Genomic DNA, 24,621 nt, shown 5'->3' on the forward strand with positions numbered 1-24,621 from the left:
TTTTTTAGTGATCACTTCATACGATGATATTGTATTAAATTGTATATAACGTGTATATAGATGCAAATAGCAAATTGTTTTAAGCTGTACAATGTTACCACTACTAATGATCAAATAAAATTGTAATTTTTTGTTTTAATCTTGATTTTAATTTAGTTGAACTATACATCAGAAGACGATTAATAATTTATTAATATATGAATCAGAAATTTGATGTAAAAAAATATAAAATTAAAGCAATTAGAAGCAGCGTATTTATTTCACATTGTAGACCTAAAAGCCTGACAAGATTACGCATACTTAAAATCATCATAATTACATTTTGTAAAAAGATTTGAGTGGATTCACCTTTTTTCTAGGTTAATGTGGAAATCGATTTTTGATATTTGTTTAAAAATTGTCTTTAAATCTTACTTGAGTTTCTCAATTTTTTTTTAATTTTTAGATTTACTTTAGTGTCTTTTTTTAAGAATGTTAAACAGTGATTTTAAAATCGACTACGACAATAACCTAGAAAAAAAGGTTGATCAACTCAAATCTTTTTACAGAATTGAAATCCGATCATTTGGAGTTGACTTTTCGAAGCTTCATTCGAAGCTGTCAAGCTTGATAAATTTTCAGAGTTTCTTATTCGAGGAATAGTAAGTTCCTACACCGTAAAAATCAGGTACCTATGTAAGTTCCTACATGGTAAAAACCAGGTACATATGTAAGTTCCTACACGGCGGAAAAAGGTGTAAATATGTATATACAAATAAATATATAATAAATATAATGATACAATATAATAAAAATCGCATAACGCATTTTCACAAATAAGTATATAAAAATTAGATTTGTTATTGAAACTTAATACGCTGGTATAGCGTGGTATAGCTATTTAATACAACTATACATTCAAATATACTTAATTTAAAGCAAAACGTAATCACTAAAAAATACGACAAGCTACAAGCTGATAATAGTATCCCGATTCCCGACTCGACATATTTACGACTTTTCACCATAAACTTGATTTTGGTTTGATAATCTTAAAATGACTTATAACTATACGCAGTAAAATGTACATCTAGTTATTTTTCTTAAAATTTTTGTTAGTATTGTTCGAAACATCCGTGTGTCCGTACATATCCGTCTATACTAATCATATACAGTTACCTATTCAAAGTCAAAATGAGCGAGAATGTATCATTCATGTTGAGTGAAAAAGGCAACGAACTGCTAGTTTTAAATGATTTTAAATTTTTTGAACATCATACATCCAAAAAAAATGAAATTACATGGCGTTGTGTTATAAATAAGTGTAGTGCAAAAGTTTATACTTTGGGTCAAAATGCCCAATTAATATAGATAAATTGTGTTTTGGTCACATTCATGCAAGTGATGCCACTTTAAAACAGCAACAAATTAGTAATTCTTGCAAAAAAAAAGCTGTAGACTCTATAGTTGAAAAACCGTCAAAAATAATACGAAAAGAAGTATCAAATTATGCTAACGAAGGAGATTTAATTGCACCCGACTTAAAACTCATAGCAAGGAATATTCATAATGCATAAATGCATTGTTTTCCCAAACTGCCGACATCAAGAAAACAAGTTCACCTATTTGGGTTTTATTTCAAACTAGCTGAATTATCCGTCATTGCCGGGTTTAAGTAAATAAATGTATGTAACCTGCCAAGATTAAATTTTGTTAAATCTATTGAAATTTAAATTAATTAAGATTTTTGAAATAATATTTTATACATATTAATTTAGCTTTTAAGAAATTTTAGCACTAAAGGTTCAAAATAAATGTTTTACTAATAGTTTTTCAATATGTTATCTACAAAACTTCTTTGTAGACAATGTTCTTCACTGATCTATTAGGCGACAAAATCACGTCAAAAAATATTAAACCGATTTCAACCTTTTAAATTCAAAATTTCGAAAAATCCTTTCTTAGCGCACGTCTTCATCATAATAGCTATCTGTATGCCAAATTTCAGCCAGATCCGTCCAATGGTTTGAGCTGTGCGTTGATAGCAGTCAATCAGCTTACTGTTTTATATATACAGATAAAGATAATACAAATGATTATACGGATACTTTAAATTCACATTATAATACTATATTCCATCAGAAATCAAGTTGAAAATGTTGAAATTCAATTGCATGATCAAGATATGTAGTCAAAATTAAAAGACAGTCAAACATTTAAAGCAAAGGAAAAAGTTGTTTCTGATAACATATGATATTAGTGCATTTAACGAACATATGTACAAAATATGATAATACATTTTCGAATAAAACTGATTCGTCAGATATTCTTCAAATGGGATTGAAGTTTAAAATGTTTCCTAAATATATAAAGCTATACCTTAATAGTTTGGAACTCGACTTTTTACAACTGATGAACGACCGTGGTGCAGTTGTTACGCTTGATAAGCCTGATAAACCGAAAATTAGACGATTAAAAATTGTTGACGACATTATAAAGAAATAAAGAATATTTTGAAATTAAACATCAATAATAATATTAAAACGAAAACAAGCGTAAATAAACCTTTAACTGTTATTATAACTGTTGATTTTAAATATTCTAAATCACAATATATAAATTATATTTTACAATAATAAAGACAAGATATCAATACGCCCTTGTGAAATATATATTATTCAATATGTGCAATTGAACATTCAATTGGTTTTACCATTGATTATAGAATAGATTCTATTCTATAATCAATGGTTGTACGTTACTTAAAAATCTATAAATATAAATGGACAAATGAAAGTCTTTCGAGTGCCATCGAAAATCTCACGCGTGCCAACCTTGGCACGCGTGCCACTTATTTGTCACCCCTGATCTATGTGGGGTACCGCGACGGCGCGCCGGTGCTTGTCCTCCGGTAAGACTTAATAGGTAACATATGGGTTATTATAAACACCAGACTGCGATACGTCAGTCGTCGCGTTATCACGCGGCCGCGTTATCAGTGCACGTATTACACTTGCGTACGAGCGTTTATTACCTAATACTACGACATCGACCACCACACACGGTCACTGTGCACTGTCGATAAACTCATGCTGTAGAACTGTTCGCGGCCGTAACTTAGCGGACAGCCGAACAACAACAATAAACGTGAGCCCCGTGTGCCGTGCGCGTCTATGTTGCAGTGCTCGTTTGACGCACACGCGCTCGCACGTACACACACACGCACACTCAAGCGTGCGCGCGCGCGCGCGCACGCGAGCGAAACGTTATTGCACCCGAAGTTGGTGATCGTCGGTGCTTGGAGTATCACGGTCGTTGTAGTACATTGGTGCATTTGCATCAAGTGTTGGACACGTTCCGTATCACTTCATCCTGTCTAATAGTGCTGGCCGGACGCCGACGAAGGGGTACGTAGTGCACGGACTGCGATTGGAAGTAAGCAGGTAGGTAACGAATAATAATTCTCGAACCCCGCGGTCCCTTAGTTTTCACCACACATCGCCTAGTCTCCGAATACCGTTTAATTGAGTTATTCATTGTTACTAGTGAGCTTCTTCTAGTAGTCGACGTCATTACACACTCATCTCGCAAAGCGAACTGATACGACTGACGTTACGGTGAAATGACGACCAGAACGGATCCGAACATACTGATCAGTCGTGTGCGCCGAACCCTGAACAATGCCATCAGGGACGAGAATTATTACATGGCTCATCAATTATACATGTCTCTCTATTCCAGGTAGGAGCTTATTAATTCAGATTTATCGCTTACCCTACTTGTGTAGTGTTGACATGCAACTGTCCTTTTTTGTACCGTCCATTTTACTTGCAGGTACATAGGCATACAGAACAAAGAGGCTGCAATCAGGACTCTGCATGAAGGCATTGTTGTACTAATGAATAAACATCAAGTAATTATTAAGTTAAAATATAGCTTTATAAATTATTATTTAATCATTGTGTGCATTTCAGAATAATCTAGCTATCGCCTTATCAGAAATGTTTGCACAATCATTATCAACACAACGCATCATTCCTAACGATGATATATTTGATTTCGTAAAAGAGTAAGCTTATATCATTATTACCTCTATTGATAACAAATTAAATAAACTAGTATTTTACATCAGAATATTCAGCAAACTTGGTCCATCACATGCTACCGAACGAGAATCCATGTTGAACACTATCGTCCAATGGACAATTGAATTTTGTCCAGAATACCCACACGGTCACCCAAGTTTACATAAAGATATAGGATTTGTTTACTGGTCAGGTATGTGTAATTAATTTCAGTCTAGTCTTATGATAAAGAAATTATTTAGAATCCATTCATTTTTAGAGTTCAATTATACATCAGCACAATACCATTACTTAAGGTCATCAGATGGCTTAGGATTTGCTGCCATGTTAGTAGAATTGCATAGAACAAGAGGATTCAAACATGAAGTAGATTTATTTATAGCACAAGTCGTACTGCAGTGAGTATTTACAATTTGTATCGGAGATCGAAGTAGTTATTTATATATTTGATTTTTAGAGGGTTGTGTGTGCGTAACAAAATAATTGCGCAATCTACGTTTCAATCATATACTAAATTACATCCTGCTATCAAAGGTGAACCACCATTCATATTGCCATTACTCAATTTTCTTTGTTTCTTACTTAAAATATTAGACAGGTTGGTATTTTATTTCTTATTTTATAGTTCATTGGTAATCAACCTATTTCCTATATTTTGACATTTATGTTTTAGCGGTCAGTTAAAAACTTATATAGTACTTTGTGAGCAATACCAAACGTCTTTGATTAGAGATCCAAGCTATACTGAATATTTGGATAAAATTGGGCAATTATTTTTCAATGTCAAACCAATTGAAAGGAGACCTAGACAACAACATGGATTTTTAGGTGAGATTTATAAAATTTAATTATACATGTCATAATAGCATAATTTTGTCCATACTGACTATAAAGAATTTTAAAAATTCCAATTTTAATATTTAATCTGATTATTTGGTTTTTATTGGTATATTAAGTGTATATGAGTAAAAGTTAAGAATTTTAAATAATCTTTTTGTGTTCATACAAATATATTAAAACTGATTTATATATATATATATAAGATACATAAAAAAATAAATATTTATTATTTATATTTCATATTAATGTTTTTACTCTATATCAGTGTTTCCCAACCGGTGTGCCGCGGCACATTGGTGTGCCACGAGGGCCCTTTAAATGTGCCACGATAAATCTATAAATTGTTTTTTAAGTATGTATTTACCAGCTTATTATTGATATTCGAGATGAAAACTGATCGAACTAATCGTATATATGTTTATATTATTTATTGTAAGTATGCCCGTCGCAGCCGTCTCGATCTATCGATTGTATTAATATATTTCACAATAAATAACCCTCTAATAGAGTAGACTGTAATTAGTATACATATATATGTATCAAATATGGTTCACATAATATATGGATTGGTGTGCTATGAAAATTTTGTTGGAGATGAAGTGTGCCGCATTATTAAAAAGGTTGAAAACCACTGCTCTATATATATGTGTCAGTTTTAATATATTTATATGAACCCAAAAAGATTATTTAAAATTCTTAATTTTTGCTTATGTACGCTTAAAAATATACTGATAAAAACTAATTGATTAGCTTAAATATTAAATTATATCATATTAGACATTAAAATATATTTATACTAGCTGATGCGACAAACATTGTTTTGTCATATAAATTAATTCTAGAGAATATTTTGCTAGAAAAAAATAACTAATTTAATATAGGCATGTAAGGATGTGGTATATAAGTAGAAGAGGTATGGAGTGCTGTGAATGGTGATGAAATATCATATAAAAATAAAAAAACATCAAACATTTATTTTTTAATAATTTATTAAAATTATATGTATTGCTAATTATGACAATATTAGAAAAATCAATATCAATCCCTTAATGCAACATAGTGTACAATATTTTTTGCTATCCCATCTTTCGCCAATACAAACTAACTGGGTGGTTTAAGAGCACGCCATGTATAATTGTCTACGTGAAACACATGATGTGTTCAAATCTAAGCTACAGACAGACATCGTTTGGCCTTGAGACTTATTGATAGTCATTTAAAATGTCAATCTAATTGGAAATTGAAGGCGTTTAAATTGTATTGGCACATCTGTAGGTATATTAGGAATTTGCGGTAAAAATATATTTTCACCTCGGAATTTGCCATTTTAAATGATGGCTTCGATGACATTTTCCATTAATTTTTCAATGACTAATCGTTTGCCGTTGCACAACCGTGGTGGGTTCAAATTATAAAGTAAAATAACTGGAGATCCAACCTTCAGTTGTAAATTATAAGGTGGCATGCCTGGTAAATCCAATTAGTTTAAAAACTGTTGGATAATTTACAGATTTAGTAGCATCGCAAACTGTATCAATAGATTTGTATGACACCAAGTCTCCTGGTAACAAATGTATCTTGTGATTCAATTCGTTGAAGTCCACATTTTTTTTCTGCTAAAATTGCTATTTCTGCCAGCCACTCATGATTTGTGTATTGTTTGTGTACATTGAGAAATATCTGGTCGATGAGAACATTTTGCGAATCAATGATTGTGCAGAAATCGGTCGGTAATCCTATACATCCCGTTTTATCTGTAATAACTTTCCCATCACCGATGTTAAACAATTGTTTTGAGAAACTTCTGCACGCAGCTTATTTTGATTGAATTGCAAGTATCGTAATCGTTCGTTCTCTATCTTTACGTACATGACGACCATAAATTGTTGACAAAGCTCACAACATCGTAGGATTACGTTGTCCTGATCGCATCTAATCATCCACCGATATGCATAATAATCGTTCGAACAACATTCTTGATTGTTTTGGCACCTGTTGCGTGATCTTGTTGTTTAATATTTATGCAATACCTGTCATTTAATACCAAAAATAAAATTAATAGCTTTCAAATAGTTTTTAATAGGTTTTGTAATAGTATCGTTTAATAATTAATTTTCAATTGTGCAGTTATCGATCTGGTCAAAAATATTAAATTAAACTACGATGTATTAAACAATAGCACTTAGGAGTTTAAAAAATAGATAAGAACCTATTGGCAGACCTACCAAATGTATGTATGAAATTTCATTAAAATCAGTTAAGTTGTTTCAGTGGAGTATGGTTACAAACACTGTGACACGAGATTTATATGTATATATAGATTTAAAACTTTATTAAAATAATATTATTTAGTAAATTTAGTATACTTAAAAGTATTAATAAGTAAAAATAAGGTTAATAAATTAATTAATAAGGTTACACTTATTTTTTAAACACTATCATCTAAATGTTTGATGAGTTTGATTTTTTATATCTTAAGTTAGCATTGTGGAACCTTATATATTTTAAGAAGGTGGCGTCATCATTACTGTGACATGTACTGCAAGATGTTAGAAAACTTTATATTAGAAAATGGAAGAATTTGGTAATAATAATAACTTGAGGTTTTAACAAAATAAAGCTACAACTCATATGACCTATTATTCTCATACCATTTTGCAAGAAATGTTTCCTGGTCGTCTGATCTCCTTACGGGAAGACGTCATATGACCTTCTTGTTTCCCTGATTTGAACCCATGTAACTATATTATATGAGGCTACCTTAAATCTGAATTTTTCAAACATCGACCTAGAACCATGAAAAAACTAAAGGAGGCTATCTGTCAATAAATGCTATGATTCTAGTTTATATTCTATCTAGAGTGATGAAAAATTTTCAAAAACAACTTCATATATGCATTGCTCATCAAGACATAATTTGGACGTTATAATTTTTTTTTTTAAAAAATCCTTATTATATATTTTCTATTAATAATTTTTTTTTTTTTGGCCCGGAAATGTAGAAGTCCATTATGCCGCACTCTGTATATAAAAATCATATAAATCTCTTAAGAAATAAACCATTAAATAATATTTTTTATTTGTTTTTAATATTTATTTATTGGCACAAATGTAAGAGTATAAAATATTGTTTTGTTAAAAAGTGCACTTTAACTATTTGATACTGTAAAAAATATTAGTTTAGTTGAAAGAATTTTGAAAATTACTTATATTAATTCTATTATAAAATTCTTTTGAATTATTGAATATTAATAATATCAACTGCACTGTTAATTTTCAGGTAATTTGTTAAGTACACTGATGGGAGACTGTGATCGCGATGGAGAGGAACGTCCATCTTCATCACGTCCAATGAATGTAGAACCTCTTGATTAATTCAAACTTTATTTCACTAAATATATTTATTTTTTCTTTCAAACACTGGGTTTTATATTATTGTATTAAAAATAAAATTAAATCTGAATCTATTTGTGTTTTATTTATTATATTATTATTATTATGATTTTTATTATATTTTTTTTTTACTATGTCTAAAATCTAAAAAATAAAATAGTGGTCAACTAATTTAATAATAAAATTTAATTTATTTAATTAATTAATTTGATTAATATGTTAAATTTAAAGTATATATGAATTGTTTATTTCATTTAACATAATATTATGTAATTTTTAAATATTTAATTTTTGGTTTTTACTTCTTTAAGAATAGTTGCAATTACAGCTATTTGAAGGTCTACAGTAAAAATATAAAATAATTATGGATTAAAATATAGTTTATCAAATGTTTCCTTAGTATGTATTTATAATTCTATTCTTGAACGCTTACTAAAATCATTATATGTATATACTTATAAATAAATGTATATGTATGCGTGTGTATACATACGTAAAATAAATGAATGATAAAAACATTAAAAAAGGATTCAATATAATTTAAAACCTTCTATCCCCACTTCTGAGTGACCTAATGTTATCCAGATTCAGCTAAATCATCTCACAGTTGTGGTTAAGACACCAACGTGTGTTTTCTAACGTTTCATTCTTCTAATATAAATTAACATACAACATAGTGAAGTTATTTTTGTTTTTATACCTTACAAAATGATCCCCATAAAGGAGTAAGTCTTATATAATCAACTTCACAATAATAAAATTAATTTCTACTTATAAATAAATATTTTATTTTAACAGAGTTTTAAAAATATTAAATATTTAAAATATATTTCAAGAAAAAAAAACTTTTAATAAAAGTAAATTAACCAAATAAATGGTTATAATATTAATAACAAGATAAAAAAAAATTTTTTGTGCCAACCTTACAATAATATAATTTAGTGTCTTTAAGTATCGAGGATTAAAAAAATTAAATATTTATTTATTCATTTGAATATAGTTAATATCGATAGTTATATGTGTAACAATAAGTGGAATATCAAGTTACATTGTCCTTGTATGGCAATACAACTAATAGTGAAACTGTATTAAGGAAGTAAGCTTAAATCTTGAGTCCAAATTTATATTATATGTTATTTATATTTATTTAATTTAAATGTTTATACTAATATAAATACTAGTTATACTTAAAATCGAAATATTAAACCGATATTCAGTAAAAAACAATTATAATAAAAATATTCAAATTGTATTATCAAACAATGAGGTACAAATATTCATCATTAATACAACTTCTTGAATAATTGAAAGGTTAATTTCTTAAAGGAATATTTGTGATAATATATTCTATCACATTACAGTATGTTTAGACATTGAATAAATTATTTTCTCTTTCAAAAGAAATCATAGGTGTTATTTATATTAGAATATTAGATTTGTTGTTGATTATTTAAACCAAACTAATGTATATCTAACTTAAACGACATTAAAGATTTATAAAATGTATTACTACTCGATTCATCAACAAAACATATAGAATACACCAATATAAATGATAATTTATATTAAATTATTCTTTTTTTACTCAATACGCAAACGTAGGTAATATTGTGTAGAATATTTGAATTCTGATATAGTATACCGAACAGAATTAGACACGTACCTTAGAAGTATTTAATTTCAAAATAAACATATAGAAGATCATATACATATATATAAAAAGGACGAAAAACATGGTTAGATGCAAGTTTTTTTTTTAAATGATATAATATTATATTTGGCACAACTCAACGTTCTCTAATCTTTCTAAATTTAACATAATGCTCTTTGGATATGAGGTAATAAACATATCATGATAATGACACGTTTTAATGGAATTCGTATATATTACATAATTAAAGTCTAATTTATATATTTTACAAATTATAAAATGTATACTTGTAAGGATTTGTAAATAAGATTTTTATATTTCAGAAAATATTCAAGATGGATACAAATTATTTTGTTTGCAGCGATTATTTTTCCAACTAAAATAAAAGTTTCTGCAAGTATGTGATTTGTATATAAATTTAACTGTTCATGATCTAGAACAGCGATTCTCAACCGTGGGGTTGTAATCCCTTTGGGGGTCACCAACATTTTTTTTAGGGTCACATCATGTAAAAAAAATTATTTAAAATCAACAACAGCAAAAGAGTAATTTAAATTTAAAAAATATTAAAATTTACATCATTTTTATTATTATTTTTTTTTTATTAATTTACGCTAATCGACTTTTATAATATACCTTTTTTTTTTGTAAAATGTATGCACAAATAAATACAATCATAACAGTTTGTACAATTTTTCAATGCATACATTACAAAAGGGTCGTTAGAGATATTGGTAACATTATAGGGGGGTCGCGAACTCAAAAAGGTTGAGATTCACTGATCTAGAATATACATTATTAGAGCATCGTTTCTCAATCAGGGGGTCGCGTCGGTCGGATATTATTAATCACTTATAATGTACCTACGGAAAGTATACCCAGTGGCGTATGAAGATTTGCTAGCGCCCCTTGCAAATTTAGAAAAAGTTACCTTTCTAACCAATTAAAATTTCATATCTTGATTTTATCTGCAATTTTTATATTATATGAAATTTCTGATCAGTCTGATTAATAACAAAAAACTTTATTTCATTTATTCATAGATATCAATTCTATACTTTAAGTTTAAAACTGATTTTACTTTATTCATGTAAAATGTAAAAATATAAAAATGTTCGCTATCTTCTGTAGTATAGATATACATTTATTGAAAAAAAAAACAGAGTCCGCAGGGGGCCGCGGCTCACCCGGCCGCCACGGTGCGCACCCCTATGTTGGTTGATATTTGTCCCATACGTGTTAAGATATTTGTAACTAGTAAAACCGATAATTTTAATTATACTCAAATTAATATTTATTACTAAGGGTCGTGAGGTGACTGATTTTTTAACTACTTTGAGGTCAAGACACTAAAATAGGTTAAAACGATGTACCTAATAGAGTAACGATCATCGGTAATTGTAACTAAACAAAGTGCAATGTATGGATGTGATTTACATTTTGATATTACACAAATTTAAATCAAAAAGTTTGTATACTAATTCGTTTTTAATTGAATTGCAGAATATAATACGTCAAAAATACATTCTACAGATTTCGCAGGTTGGTAATAACTAATAATATCCATAGTTAACTACGTAACATGTAACATAAGATATTGAATATATTTTTACAATAATCTAGAACGCGACTGGAAATTGGTAAAAGTCGCGCAAAAAAGATTATGGATTAATAAGTAATACATTTATGTAGGTAACAAATTATGTGTCTTGAACTTGAATATTTAATTAAATACGTTCTTGTCAATAAATATTGGTTTTTGTAAACCATGAATTGACCTGGTTGAATATATCACTCGAAACATGTTTCTTTGACTTGGTACAAGAAGGGCCAATGTCATATTATGACAATGTTCAGAAATTAAATCATTAAATTGGCCAATTTTTAATACATAGGTACACACAATTTTTAAATGTTATGTAGGAACCCAAAAAAATTATGTTACTATATTGAATTGTTAAATTGTTAAATGAAATAATTATTTAGTTGTAAAAATAGAAAAAAGGGATAACCTAGATATATATCTATCTCTATGGTATTTTTAAGTTTGAATAATAACTATTTCATTCAGTTTACCTCGAGTTTTGACTTAAAGAATTATTTCTCAAGATACTTTTAATGAAATAAAAAATAAAAAACAATTATAAGAAAAGTCCAAAAATTTATCGATATTACTCAAAAACTTTTACTACGCAATTACAAGATTGTCAATATAAACTAAATTATACACAAGATAATTATTAAATTATAATATATTAGATAATAAATAAATATATTAAAGGAATAAATATGGACAAAAAATATCTTATGAGATTAATATAATAGCTTCATATATTTTATAGACTGAAATAAGGTTGATACAATTTATGAAAATAGTAAACTATAATATTTCTGAGTAGCCATGTTTTCCGTTTTTTGATTAGAAGTATATATGTACATAAATTATTTTCCGAGCTAACTTGAAAGCATGCAACGTTCAATTGACAATACATGGGCGAAAAATGGATCTGTGTTATCAATGCCTGTTATTTTCAACGTTTGTCCTTTCGCATTTTTTATGGTCATCAAAAAACGTACCTTGATGGAAAATTGAAGGTGGTTGAATTTGAATGGGTACTCGCTTGTTGTAAATGGAATTCTTAAAATACCTTTACCGCCCTTTAGCCATTCAGAATTTTCACCTTTTATTTTTCAAAGACTACTTGTAACCTTGTACCGTCGCACAATTTTTAATTTTTTTTTCTACTTTTTGGTTATGCACTTGGGATAAGATTAATATCATTCGATCGCATCGATTAGTTTCGGTTATTTCGGTCACCTAACCTCGCGTTGAGCGGCCAATATTGGATTTTCTTTTCATTTTGTCATTTTATTTTTAATCAATATAAATAAACATTATTATTAAGATCTATGTACTATAGGTTATCATAGAAAGCCAGTGGTTCTTAAATTAATGTGATCTTATATGCGAGGAATGACGTGTTAATTATTATGTATATATTGTTATTATATAAGATATTGAAAAAATAAAAAGCTAGAAATCGTTCATGGAAAATTATCTATTAAACAAAAAAAAACCGATGTAGTCGGTCGCGTAGTTTCTGAGAATAGTAGTTTCAAAGACAGTAGTTACAGGTTTATATAGTTATATATGTTAAAATCATTAATAACCCGTGCTCCTATAGATATAGTTGTAGAAACAATTAAAGAATCGGTAATGTTGCATACAAATGTTGTGCTGCAGATTATGATGAGGGGACCAGCAAGCCCATTAAAGACCAAGCCTTAATGCATGAACCGTGCGGAGACTTCCGGCCTGGCGAAGACGACTTGCAAATAATCGATTTTATTAGGAAATTCGGTTTGGACTCGGTCGAAGAATCGTACAGAAGAAGCGTAACCAAAGTAACTGGATCCAACCGTTGGCAGACGGCTTACAGGGTGGAAAAAACGATGTATTTAACAATGCCCACGAGGTACACTCGATATAATATATTGCATTTATTAAAATATATACGTAATATAATATATAATTTTAATTTCTTTATAATATAATTATACAATTTGTACAGTGTCTGCATTGGTGGTTATGGCCCATTTTCATCTCCTCTCTCCCAAAACCGGTGACTGTCTAACACTGGGTTTCAAGATTTATAGTTGTATCCCTAGCCCGACTGGATTTGCATTTTTAGACATTGATTTTTTCAACGTCCTATTGATTTTAATTTTTTATATTCCATAGATAGCGCACTCTATAAAAAATATAGGGACACTATTTGACATGTAAATATAATTTTATGGAATTTTTTTTTATACAGATCATCATTTATAGATTATACTTAATAAGTTAATGTTTTGATTTTTGACATGTGAGTCGGTTTTAAATAATGATGTTCCATGTCATCACCCCATGTTTAAAATTGTCAATTTTTTCCATCTGAAGTACCATTATTTTATTAATTTTTGTTAATTAATATATTTTCATACGCCTTATATTAATAAATAAATGTAGATTGTTTCATAAAATAATTTTGAAAAGTGTGTCTTAAATTTGGCATGATACCAATCATAACTTGCAAGGAAAAAACGTATTGGCTATAGTTATCAAAGCTGGGCAAGTTAAAGATTTTTTTTAAAGTAAGTTAAATTAAAATTTAACCAATATATCTTTTTAACTTCGTTAAGTTAAAAATTAATAGATAAAAAATTAATAAAATAATAATCACTAATATCATATTATAATCGGTGGGAATTGTCTACCGGATGGCATCTCGCACACAAATTCTATATAAACATTACAATTTACACGTTCATTAATAAAAGATTATGTTAAAAATACGTTCGAGATGTTATTCATATTCACTTTCTCATCGGTAATAAAAATACCATTTCTACGATTAAAAAGTAATTTTATAAATACAAGTGGACTAGTATTATTTTATTAATATAGTACTCATAGCAGAGATATTTTTTATGTATTTTTTTGTATTACGAAATATTTTCGTATTGTATAAACATTTTTATATTTATAAAAAAAAACTCAAAACCTATTGTTTTTCTATACATAATGAGTAATGAGTATTTAAATGTAAATTAACATAAACACATTTGGGGGTGCTAATTTCGAAAATGAGGGTATATGCAAACCCCCCCCCCAAATTGCGCCTATAGTAATACTTCAACATATAAGGTATATTAATTTTATATATATATATATTTATGTATAGTAAATCTATTTATATACTCCCACTAATTTTTTTTGTAAACAATGTAAGAACATATCATTTACCTACATATTATAATAATATTTTTCAGATAAACAAAATTATTTGAAAAATTAGTTTATTTAAAAATGTAACTTAATTTTTTTATTTTTATATAAAACTACTTGAAGTTAACACGTTATGTACATTAAAAAAGTAACTTATTACATTAAAAGTTAGTTCGAAAATAAAGTAACGAATAATTAACTTAGTTAATATTAACTTAATGTTTTAATTTAATTTTAATTTTCAACTTTTTAATGTCCAGTCTTAATAATTATACATTTGTATGTATATTATTGAATTATTTACGAAATTAAAATGCTCTATTTTACATGACATATTGTTAATTATCATAATATTAAATTAATGTATGTTATAACACCAAGTTGTATTTGTGTTAACAGGGATGTATTTCCTTTAGGCGTTCCTCAGCAATTCTCTTTCATCGCTACTTTTAGTTCAAGAATGATGGACAGGACACAATGGTACCTACTTACGATCACTGATGATCAGAATATTATTAATTTGCAAATCACACTAAACCAAGTTAAAAAAATCATTGAGTTCTCTATAGTTAATTATGAAGGTTATTTGCAAACTGTTACGTTTGAAGCAATTAATGTAAGTTAATCTAATTATTATATATTGAAACAACCAATTACTTACACTAAATTGGGAATTTAATTGTGTACCTATACGGCTAATTTAGATCTGTATTTAGGTCTAATATAGTAAACACACACACACACACACACACACACACACACACGTAGTATACTTTTAATAGTATTGATGGGAACATCACTGCTTAAAATCCTCGCTATTTGGTTTAGTTCATAACCAAATATGCTATGCCATTATGAAAACTCCTTCCATTAAACTCCTTTCCATTACATTTTTAATGGTAAAGATTAAAAAATATAAAAATTTATAGTTCATAAAAATTTTTAAATTTATTAGAATATTATATTTTTAATAATATTAAGTTCAACAAAAGTAGAAACGATAAAATAAATAAGATTAATAAAATGTATTGCCTATCTCGTTGGCTGCCACATGACCGTCGGCAATCCAAATGATTTTATTTATTGTGAAGCCATTGGGTAGCCTCCATCGCCCCACCCACCTCAAATACGTCACTGTGGTAGGCCACATGCCAGCCGGCGACCCTTAACTTCATATTATTTTACAAGGTTTACTGATTAAAACTGTATACATTTTATCAAAATCGGACAATTAGAGCTATTTTTGTAAACGTAATAATTTACGACAAATTATGTAAAAATGTTATGGTTCACCACGATCTGAAATTACTTGAGTCGCCGACGGCCATGTGGCAGCCAAAGTGCTATAAAGTTACTTCGAACCAAGAATTACGTATTTTATTTTATTTATTCTATTTAATTTTAAATTTAGAATGTAAATTTAGATTTAGCGAGGGCCTCACAAAATTTATTAAATGCCGTGGTAGTGGATACCATTGGGTTAGACTATCTAGATATAAATAAAAAAAATTTAAAAAAATCGAAATGTACAAAAATATATAAATCATTTTTAATTTGGACTACAGATTGTCATAAAACACATATAAATCAAATCATTAGTATTTAATGTACTTAATATAATTGTTGATTGCGACATTTAAAAAATGTGTTACATTGATGTTTTTATTTTTAACAGATATTTGATAGAAATTGGCATAAAATCCATTTTGGAGTATTTTATGATAGAGTATTACTTTACGTGGATTGTAAACAAAACGGTGTAAGATTATTAGATCCCAAAGGTACGGTGAATATATTTGGTAATACATCATTACTAACAAACACTGATTATCAAACAGCGGCAGTAAGTTTCTTGGAATATTTTAATTAATTTAATTTATAAATAAGTTGACTTAAACAAGTTTATAATATGCATCTAATTATTTATAATACGTCAATTATATTACCATGTGCTTATTCCCGTTCTTACGAAATTTTTTTCGATTTTCATTTTTTTCTAGTGTTTATTGACCTCTAAAATGTTGTCAGCGAAACTATACCATTTATAGATAATCGTTAAGTTTTCTTTAGTTCTTCTTATAAGTATATTTACTCTTTCTAGAATTTCTCTTTGAAATTTAAATATAATGAAAAATGGAACCAAATAAATATTTAATTTTATACATGTTCATACAATACATCTAGTACATGTCCACGTTATAATTTTGGATAGGACTTAATAAAATTACCATCTAAGATAGGTTTCTGTACTATCTAACATGATTCGTTTAATACAGATTTTAAATTTTACATTAAAATATAATTTAGCAATAAAATCTCTTAACTATGGATAAATCTTAACTTTTCCACAAAATTACACGTTTGATGTACTACCTAGTTTTTAACCAATATTCAATATGATGAAGGCACAAAAAAAGAAAAAATCACTTTGTATCTAATGATCGGCTTTCTAATTTTCAAACTTAAATTAAAACTTTGTCTGCACTTTTCAACAGTAGATAATTTCCATTATTCGTTCAGGTGTCCAATACATATGTTTAACTATAATATTAATATTTATAACCAATGGTTTAGTATCCGAATATCTATCGAATAGATTCTCCTTAATATTTTCCTTTTTCAACGGTATATTCTAGTATATTTATCCTTCTATGTACAACTATTTAAGACCCTTTCAATTATTGTGATACTCAAAATATCCTTTAATATTGTTCGTCTCCAAACGACATTTTTTCTTTTCTTCCAGCTATTTTTAAAACTTTATAGTTATAAATATTTTTTTTTCTATTTACATATATATAATTATTTAATACAATTACAAAATACAAATATATTAAGTTTTATTATTGAAATATTAAAAACATGTTTTAGGTGGATGTACAATGGGTAACACTTAGTTGTGATCCAACAAGACCACAACGAGAAGGCTGTGCCGAACTCAATAATTTAGTAAAGCCTATAATATAAGATTAATTATAAAATACATTTTAAATGCTTTAATTTTTTCACGAAGATTGGAGAAGAAACCTATAGTAGTAAATGTCCTCTAGAAAATAAATGTTCAAAAGCACACCAAGTAAATGTAAATCAAAGTCTACAAGGTTCAACAGGACAACGGGGACCACCAGGACCAATAGGACCACCAGGACCACCAGGACTACAAGGACCACCAGGGCCTCGAGGACTTTTAGGAATTGAGGGACCTCCAGGATTACAAGGACCTCCAGGTTTACCAGGAGCTGAAGTAATATGAAAACTATAAAATAACTTCTTCTGTGTTATACTATTTTTTTTAAATCTTTGAGTTATTCCTGAATCCCTATTTATTCCATACAAGAAAAAATTATTTTCTTAATTTCCAAAAAATAAAAATTACATTTTTAAGGGCCTTCGAGGACTTCAAGGTTTACCTGGTACTCCAGGTTTACCATCGTTACCTGCTTTACGAGGGGAAAAAGGAGAACCGGTAATTACTATGTGTAATCTTTTAATATTACAGTTTACTATAAGATAATTATAATAGTTTTCCATGGATAAATTATTGTATTTCGCAGGGAGAACCAGGAGTTCCAGGTTTGAGAGGCGAGCCTGGACTTCCCGGATCTTCAATTTATATTCCAGCTAAACAAGACACGCAATATTTAAGACCGGTAAGTTTACGTCCTAACTCAATATGGGTAGTAGGTTATTGGGTTCATACAAACTCAGTAGTACTAAAATATAATTTTACCATAATATAAAGGTTATAATAAGTACCCAGTACATAATTACTGCTGTATTTGTAAATTTGCTTAAAAGGTAATTATTTTATTTTTATTTTCATGGAAACTGACAACAGTTAATATATATTACACAACTAAGTTCATAGCTAAAATATATATTTTTAACAGGGGACACTTGGAATACAAGGCGAAAAAGGAGAACGTGGAGAACCTGGGCCACCGGGTTATTCTGTACGTAAAACCATTTAACATTTATAGGCATATAAGTATAGTGTACATTTGCTCACAGAACCGTACCATGCTGTATAGTTGGTATCCAAATAAACATTTTAACAATACATTCCTCGTTATTATTAATATGTTTAAGGATAAAATGTAAATGCGTTATCAAAGATATAATTTGTCTATATAATAGCATAGCCTTTTCAATATTTCACGTCCCGTAGCCCGAAACAGCGATGTGTTGATTATTATATCGTATATTTTAATCACCATAATAATATTGAGTTTTATAATATATTATTTTAATTAGTTTAATACTTCATTATAGGGGAATAGTTTCAGTGAAAATGAGATAAAAGAAATCTGTATATCGATTTTGAAAGGTAATTTTTTTTAAACTAAATCAGTTGCTATACGAATTTTAAGTCATAAATCCTGATGATCGGTTTCAGAACAATTAATGGAACTTACCAGCTCGCTCGTTGGTCCACCCGGACCACCGGGTCGGTCAATTATCGGTAAGCCCGGATCCCCAGGTATCCAAGGACCACCGGGTAAGTTAAAACATACGTAGTCATTATGCGATATAATTAAAAGAAAATAAAAATCACCCATTTGATGCTTATTGTATTGAACAGGCGAGCCCGGGCCACCGGGGTTAGGAATGCCGGGTGAAAGAGGTTTCCCAGGAGCTCCCGGTACACAAGGATCAACAGGTAAGTTACAATGTAATAGAAAAATGGGCTACATTACGATTCCGCAAAATTTACGGAATCATGTAGATCTTCATAATTATTTATAAACATAAACGATTCTGCAAATTACAAATATATGTATGATTCCACATAATTTCAAATTCAGAGTTAAGACCTGAATTCATATTTTCCATAATTTTGAACTGTGCAGTCATTTGTTTTTGATTTACACGTGTAATTGTTTGTGAAAACTTGGTTTAACGGATCTTTATACGAAATTTTCGTTGTTATTAACACTACTATTATTATTCACTTTATTAATTTTATTTTACATTATTTAATTATTATTTGTATTTTGATACTAATCAGTTTTTGTGTTTTTATTTCTTTGATTAAAATATGTTGTTTCTATAAACAATAATAAGAACATAATATTTCAATACCACATGCAATAAAATAATTAGGTAAAGCTGTTAGTTTATTTATTTTTTTTTTTTTAATTATTTTTATCATCAAATACAAATGTACCTATATGAATCAACACGTCTATATGTAGGTACGTAAATACATCTGTATCGTCTATAAGTTTTAACAAGTATTTATAAACTGATGTTACGGCAACGCTACATTTGAAATCATGCGGAATCGTTTATGTTTATGAATGGTTATGATTCACAAATGATTCATAACTTATGATAAATCTCCACGAATGGGTACCCAATGCTCGACTTGGAAAAATTAAAGAAGGGGGACTTTATTTACTTTAAAAAAAAGAGCGTCCCCAAAACTTGTTAAGCGTTATAATTATAACATAATAATAGAAAGAGAACGCTAAAATTTCTGAAAATTAGTTGGGGTACTCCGTCCCCTTGCATCCCCTCTCAAGTCGAGCACTGTAGGTACCTTTTATACAACAGGTTAAGGGTTAGATATCATTAAGTAGGTATATTATTAAAAGTTAATAATCATTTCCATTATATTGAGAAGACACATTGTATTTTATACTCAACAAATTTACAGTATCCATTGGCGCCGAACTTCTAAAATTTTACTCAGGCCAAATAAAAATATAACGGCCACAAGCCTACATTTTTACTTAGCATAGAAAAATAATTTGTGCTCTAATTAAACGTAAATTATTTTATTGACAATAAATAATAAATGTAATAATAAATAAATAAATGAATAATAATAAATGTGTCGCTCGTTAGTTCATTCACTTTCTTCTTGTTGTGTGCACCTACTTATTTTATACATTTCAGTTGTCATAAATTTATAACGGCTCTTCGTAAACACTTTAATTAAACTTTAACTTCAGACCAAAAAGTTGAAGTAATTCAGTTAATACTGATAATGACCAGAGCTGTGGTACGAACGCTTGGAATTACGGAATAGATAAATCGACTTGCTGGTGACGCAAAGAAAATAATTATAAAGTTAGTCGGTACAATTCTTGGAACCTGGAAAAAACTAAGGCACACGATGCACACGTGCGTTTTTTTCCGCTGCGGTGCCGCTAATACGGCGAACTTTATATGTGATCAAATCGTGCAGTGCACATGTCTTGCGGCGCGCTGCGTTCGGTGTCTGCCGCAGATAACGTCGCCGCAACGGCACCGCGCACGCAAATCCGGTTCAGTAGTACATTGTTGTATATCGACTTATGCATACGTTCGATTTTTCCACGTTAGATGTCCGCAGCGGCGAAAAACACACGTGTGCATCGGGCCTAAGTCTGAATTCGTCCAGACTATCGTGTCTTTCTGCATTTATAATCAATGATTGTACTTATATTTATTCATTTTATTTTTAATTATTTACCTACTAAATTATACGTTGAATATATATATTAAATTATTTATAATAAATTAAACCAGATAATTATTGTAAAAGATTAAATTAGAAAATCACTAAATTGTAATTTCTATTGTGCAATTTATTTTAAAGGGCGCATGTAAATTCCACCGAATACTACTTTTTTAGACCTTTTTTCATGTAAATTCCACCAGTACGTTTTTTTTTACCTGAAAAGAAATGTGAATTCCACCGTTATGATATTTTTACCTAAAAAAATCATGTAAATTTCACTGGTATTTTTTACCTGAAATAAAAGTAACATAATTTAGGTAAAATTTTAATCCAAATCCAATCTGATTAATTAAGATAACATAATTTATGTGGGTATAGATTTATTATTATATATTTAGTGTATTAAATACAATAATTAAACATTTAAAATTTTGCTGGTTAATGCTTAGATCAGTGGCGTATTTACGGGGGGGGGGATATGGGGGATAGATCCCCCCCCTTGACCTTTTTTTTTTTCCTAGGTAGCTATAAGTTGTCTCATTTTCTCTAATATTCTTAATATGATATTACTTTCAAGCATGTATGTTTTCTGTTTTCTAAATGTTCTAGTCGTGGTAATTTTACCGCTCTGATAGTCTGATATACTAATCGCCACTAATCGTTTATCGTTGGCGGCATGTACGACTATCAGGCAACAAAAACTATACCTATATTATGGTGTACTGTATTTTGTACGTTTCTGCGAATTATTTTTCATGCAAGAGTGTTTATAATAAACCCGATAAGCAATCGGTAAACAAAACAAAATGACCATGAAGACCGTGGATTAACCATAGGGTGGCCGGGTGGGTTTATTTTTAGAAAATTTGTTACTAGTATATTTATGGCTAATGTATAGCTATATATATATATATATTTTATCGTATGATATCGTGATTCGTTAAAAGTAGATATGTACGGTCGTTGGACGTTGACGGATAGCGACGCCGCGCCATTCCGAGTACTGACTTACTGCCGAATTGACTATTGTTCGACTTTATTTTTTGCGTCTTGTAAGTTGTAACTGTGAAGTTTTAAGACAATATGAGTAATACTCAAAAACAAAAAAAAAACTTTATTTTCTTATTTTAGTACAAATAAAAAAAATTTGTTTGGAAAATGATGAGGTAATTATAAAGATTAATTCTTATTTTGCCTTGATCCACACTAACCTCAATAGGTAACAAGTTAGGGGATTTTAAAAATGTATATTATGTACGAATTTATGGGTGTTAGGATGTATTATTATATATTTCATCCCCCCCCCTAGCAAAATTCCTAAATACGCCACTGGCTTAGATGCAGCTTTGATGAATTGCATACCTAATGATAATATTGTTTTCTTTGAATGCCGAAATTATGGTGTTTAAATATTTTTGGTGTGATTTTGATTGTGAATTTCTAAAGTTATTAGGTTCATTAATGCTGTTTAATTTAATGTAAGTGAATGATTGAATATCTAATAGAGGTTTTGTAAAGTGATGTATATTTGAATGTGTGTTCTCAAAGGAGTTTATGTGTTTTCAGCAGACTTGGGTAAAATACTTTTTAAAAGTATTTAGAATAAATACTCAAATACTTACAAAAATAGTATTCCAAATATGTATTCAAATACTTTGTATAAATTGTATTCCGAATACATTATTTAGAATACTTTAAAAATACTTCTAGTTTTCATACTATAAAAATAATAGATGTCCACTCAGCAGAAATATTTAAAATTGTCAGCTAAATACCTATATGTTATTTTATATTACATAACTGTTATAGTTTATGGTTTACAACAATAATAAATACCTAATATTAGCTTATACAAGGTAGGGTATAGTTAATAGTAATAAAATAATTTAAAAAAAAGAGATGATTTAACGGTATTCGAAATACAGTATTCAGAATACTCGTCATAAGTATTCAAAATACTTTAATCAATACTTTCAAAAAAAGTATTTAAAAAGTATTCAAAATACTTAAAAAGTATTCTGAATACTACCCAAGTCTGGTGTTCAGGTCAAAATAAGTACCAGTAGAACTTACATTTTTTTTCAGGTACAAAAAAAGTATCGGTGGAATTTACATGTTATAAATCCAACACTAAAATCTAAAAACTACCTGAAAATCGGTGGAATTTACAATTGCCCATTTTAAATTAGATCAGACATCAAATTATAGTTTGGAGCAGTAATTAATACAATTTTTTTTTTAAAAATAAATTTGAGTGTAGATGAATGTCTTCAGTATTAAACCTAGTAATCTTCTGGCTTATGGACCTGTAATGGGCTATAGGTACATAATAATTATCAATTAGAACCTATAATAAATATCTAGTAGGAGTATCAAGGGATACTGTAATAAGTACAGCAATGTATTTTTTTATTTTAAATTGTTATAAAATTGTATTTGGTAATCGAATAAAAAAAATGAGTTAAATTGAATTAAACTGTGAACTGTAGGTCCAGAAGGAGCAATTGGACCTAAAGGAGATAAAGGAGAACGTGGGCCAGAAGCTGTAGCATATGAAGGTCCACCAGGACCCCCTGGTCAACCTGGTACATATTGTAACATTCATTTAATACTTCTAATAATACTATCACAATTTAATTGTAGGTCCTAATGGAGCACACGGTAGACCTGGAGATAGAGGAGAACCAGGAAGACCCGGTATAATTTAATAATCAAATTTTTTTTCTTTCAATATAACGCTAATGAATTTCTATCGGATAATATAAAATATGTGTGTATCAATGGCATTAATTGTAACGGACATTTTTTTAACAGGTCCAGTTGGTCCACAAGGTTATCCAGGACCTCAGGGTGCACCAGGTTATTGTGAAATGTGTAATAATGTTTATTACGCAGGTAGACCACCAGCAGCTGGAAATTTCAAAGGACCTTAAGTTACAAATATATATATATATATGTATTTTATTTTAATTAATATTTATAACTTAATAGATTGTAACTAATAAAGATTTATTTAACTAAGAAGCAAGTATTCTTTAATAAATTCAAATTGTGGTAAAATTATAAAAGTTTGAAAAATCATTAAACAATGATAGTTTGCTGAACTTCCTGAAATGCCAGAGATTTAATCACTAAAAATACATTTAAGTTTTTGATGGCTTGTAAATAAATATTTTATTAGAATTAGGTAATGATAAAAAATAAAAACAAATTATATTTCTAAAGATTTAATTCTAAATATAATTTTGTTAGTAGTATCATTGAAAAATGAAAGAACGAAAAACATATAAAAACAAATAATTGAATTTATTTACACAATTACATTGCCTTTAAAAATTAAAATAATTAATAAAATTGATTCTAAAATTTTAAATTTATCCAACATGGTTTTTAGTAATGGTATTATCCAAATCTGTTACCCATAACAGTAACGGATTTACATCTAAATGAGGCA

General features: G+C 28.7%; 2 protein-coding genes across 2 annotated transcripts; both read left to right on the forward strand.

Moving 5' to 3' along the window:
* Window positions 1–2,955: 2,955 nt before the first annotated feature.
* LOC112683049 (Golgi to ER traffic protein 4 homolog) lies at window positions 2,956–8,322 on the forward strand. Its single transcript, XM_025553901.1, has 9 exons — window positions 2,956–3,422; window positions 3,526–3,720; window positions 3,814–3,892; window positions 3,954–4,048; window positions 4,112–4,257; window positions 4,324–4,462; window positions 4,522–4,662; window positions 4,738–4,892; window positions 8,185–8,322. The coding sequence occupies exons 2-9, from the start codon at window positions 3,602–3,604 to the stop codon at window positions 8,277–8,279; spliced, it is 969 nt and encodes a 322-aa protein (XP_025409686.1). The 5' UTR covers window positions 2,956–3,422; window positions 3,526–3,601; the 3' UTR covers window positions 8,280–8,322.
* Window positions 8,323–10,302: 1,980 nt separating this feature from the next.
* LOC112682971 (collagen alpha-1(IX) chain-like) lies at window positions 10,303–24,124 on the forward strand (the record flags this gene model as incomplete). The annotated part of the gene is made up of 16 exons (XM_025553770.1): window positions 10,303–10,345; window positions 11,452–11,490; window positions 13,193–13,424; window positions 15,119–15,335; window positions 16,395–16,562; window positions 17,591–17,668; window positions 17,733–17,963; window positions 18,105–18,185; window positions 18,274–18,369; window positions 18,610–18,672; window positions 18,992–19,046; window positions 19,116–19,217; window positions 19,302–19,379; window positions 23,657–23,752; window positions 23,811–23,864; window positions 23,982–24,124. Coding segments are annotated over 16 exons (1,752 nt in total), but the record flags the coding sequence as incomplete, so codon positions are not given.
* Window positions 24,125–24,621: the final 497 nt, after the last annotated feature.

Source organism: Sipha flava, unplaced genomic scaffold, assembly GCF_003268045.1.
Source record: "Sipha flava isolate LNK unplaced genomic scaffold, YSA_version1 217_pilon_pilon, whole genome shotgun sequence".
Lineage (NCBI taxonomy): Eukaryota > Metazoa > Arthropoda > Insecta > Hemiptera > Aphididae > Sipha > Sipha flava.

Coding starts and splice junctions, on each gene's coding strand:
- LOC112683049 (XM_025553901.1), top strand. CDS start 3,602: ATGACGACCAGAACGGATCCGAACATACTGATCAGTCGTGTGCGCCGA. Junction 3,893..3,953: donor TACTAATGAATAAACATCAA/GTAATTATTAAG, acceptor TGTGCATTTCAG/AATAATCTAGCTATCGCCTT. Junction 4,893..8,184: donor ACAACAACATGGATTTTTAG/GTGAGATTTATA, acceptor GTTAATTTTCAG/GTAATTTGTTAAGTACACTG.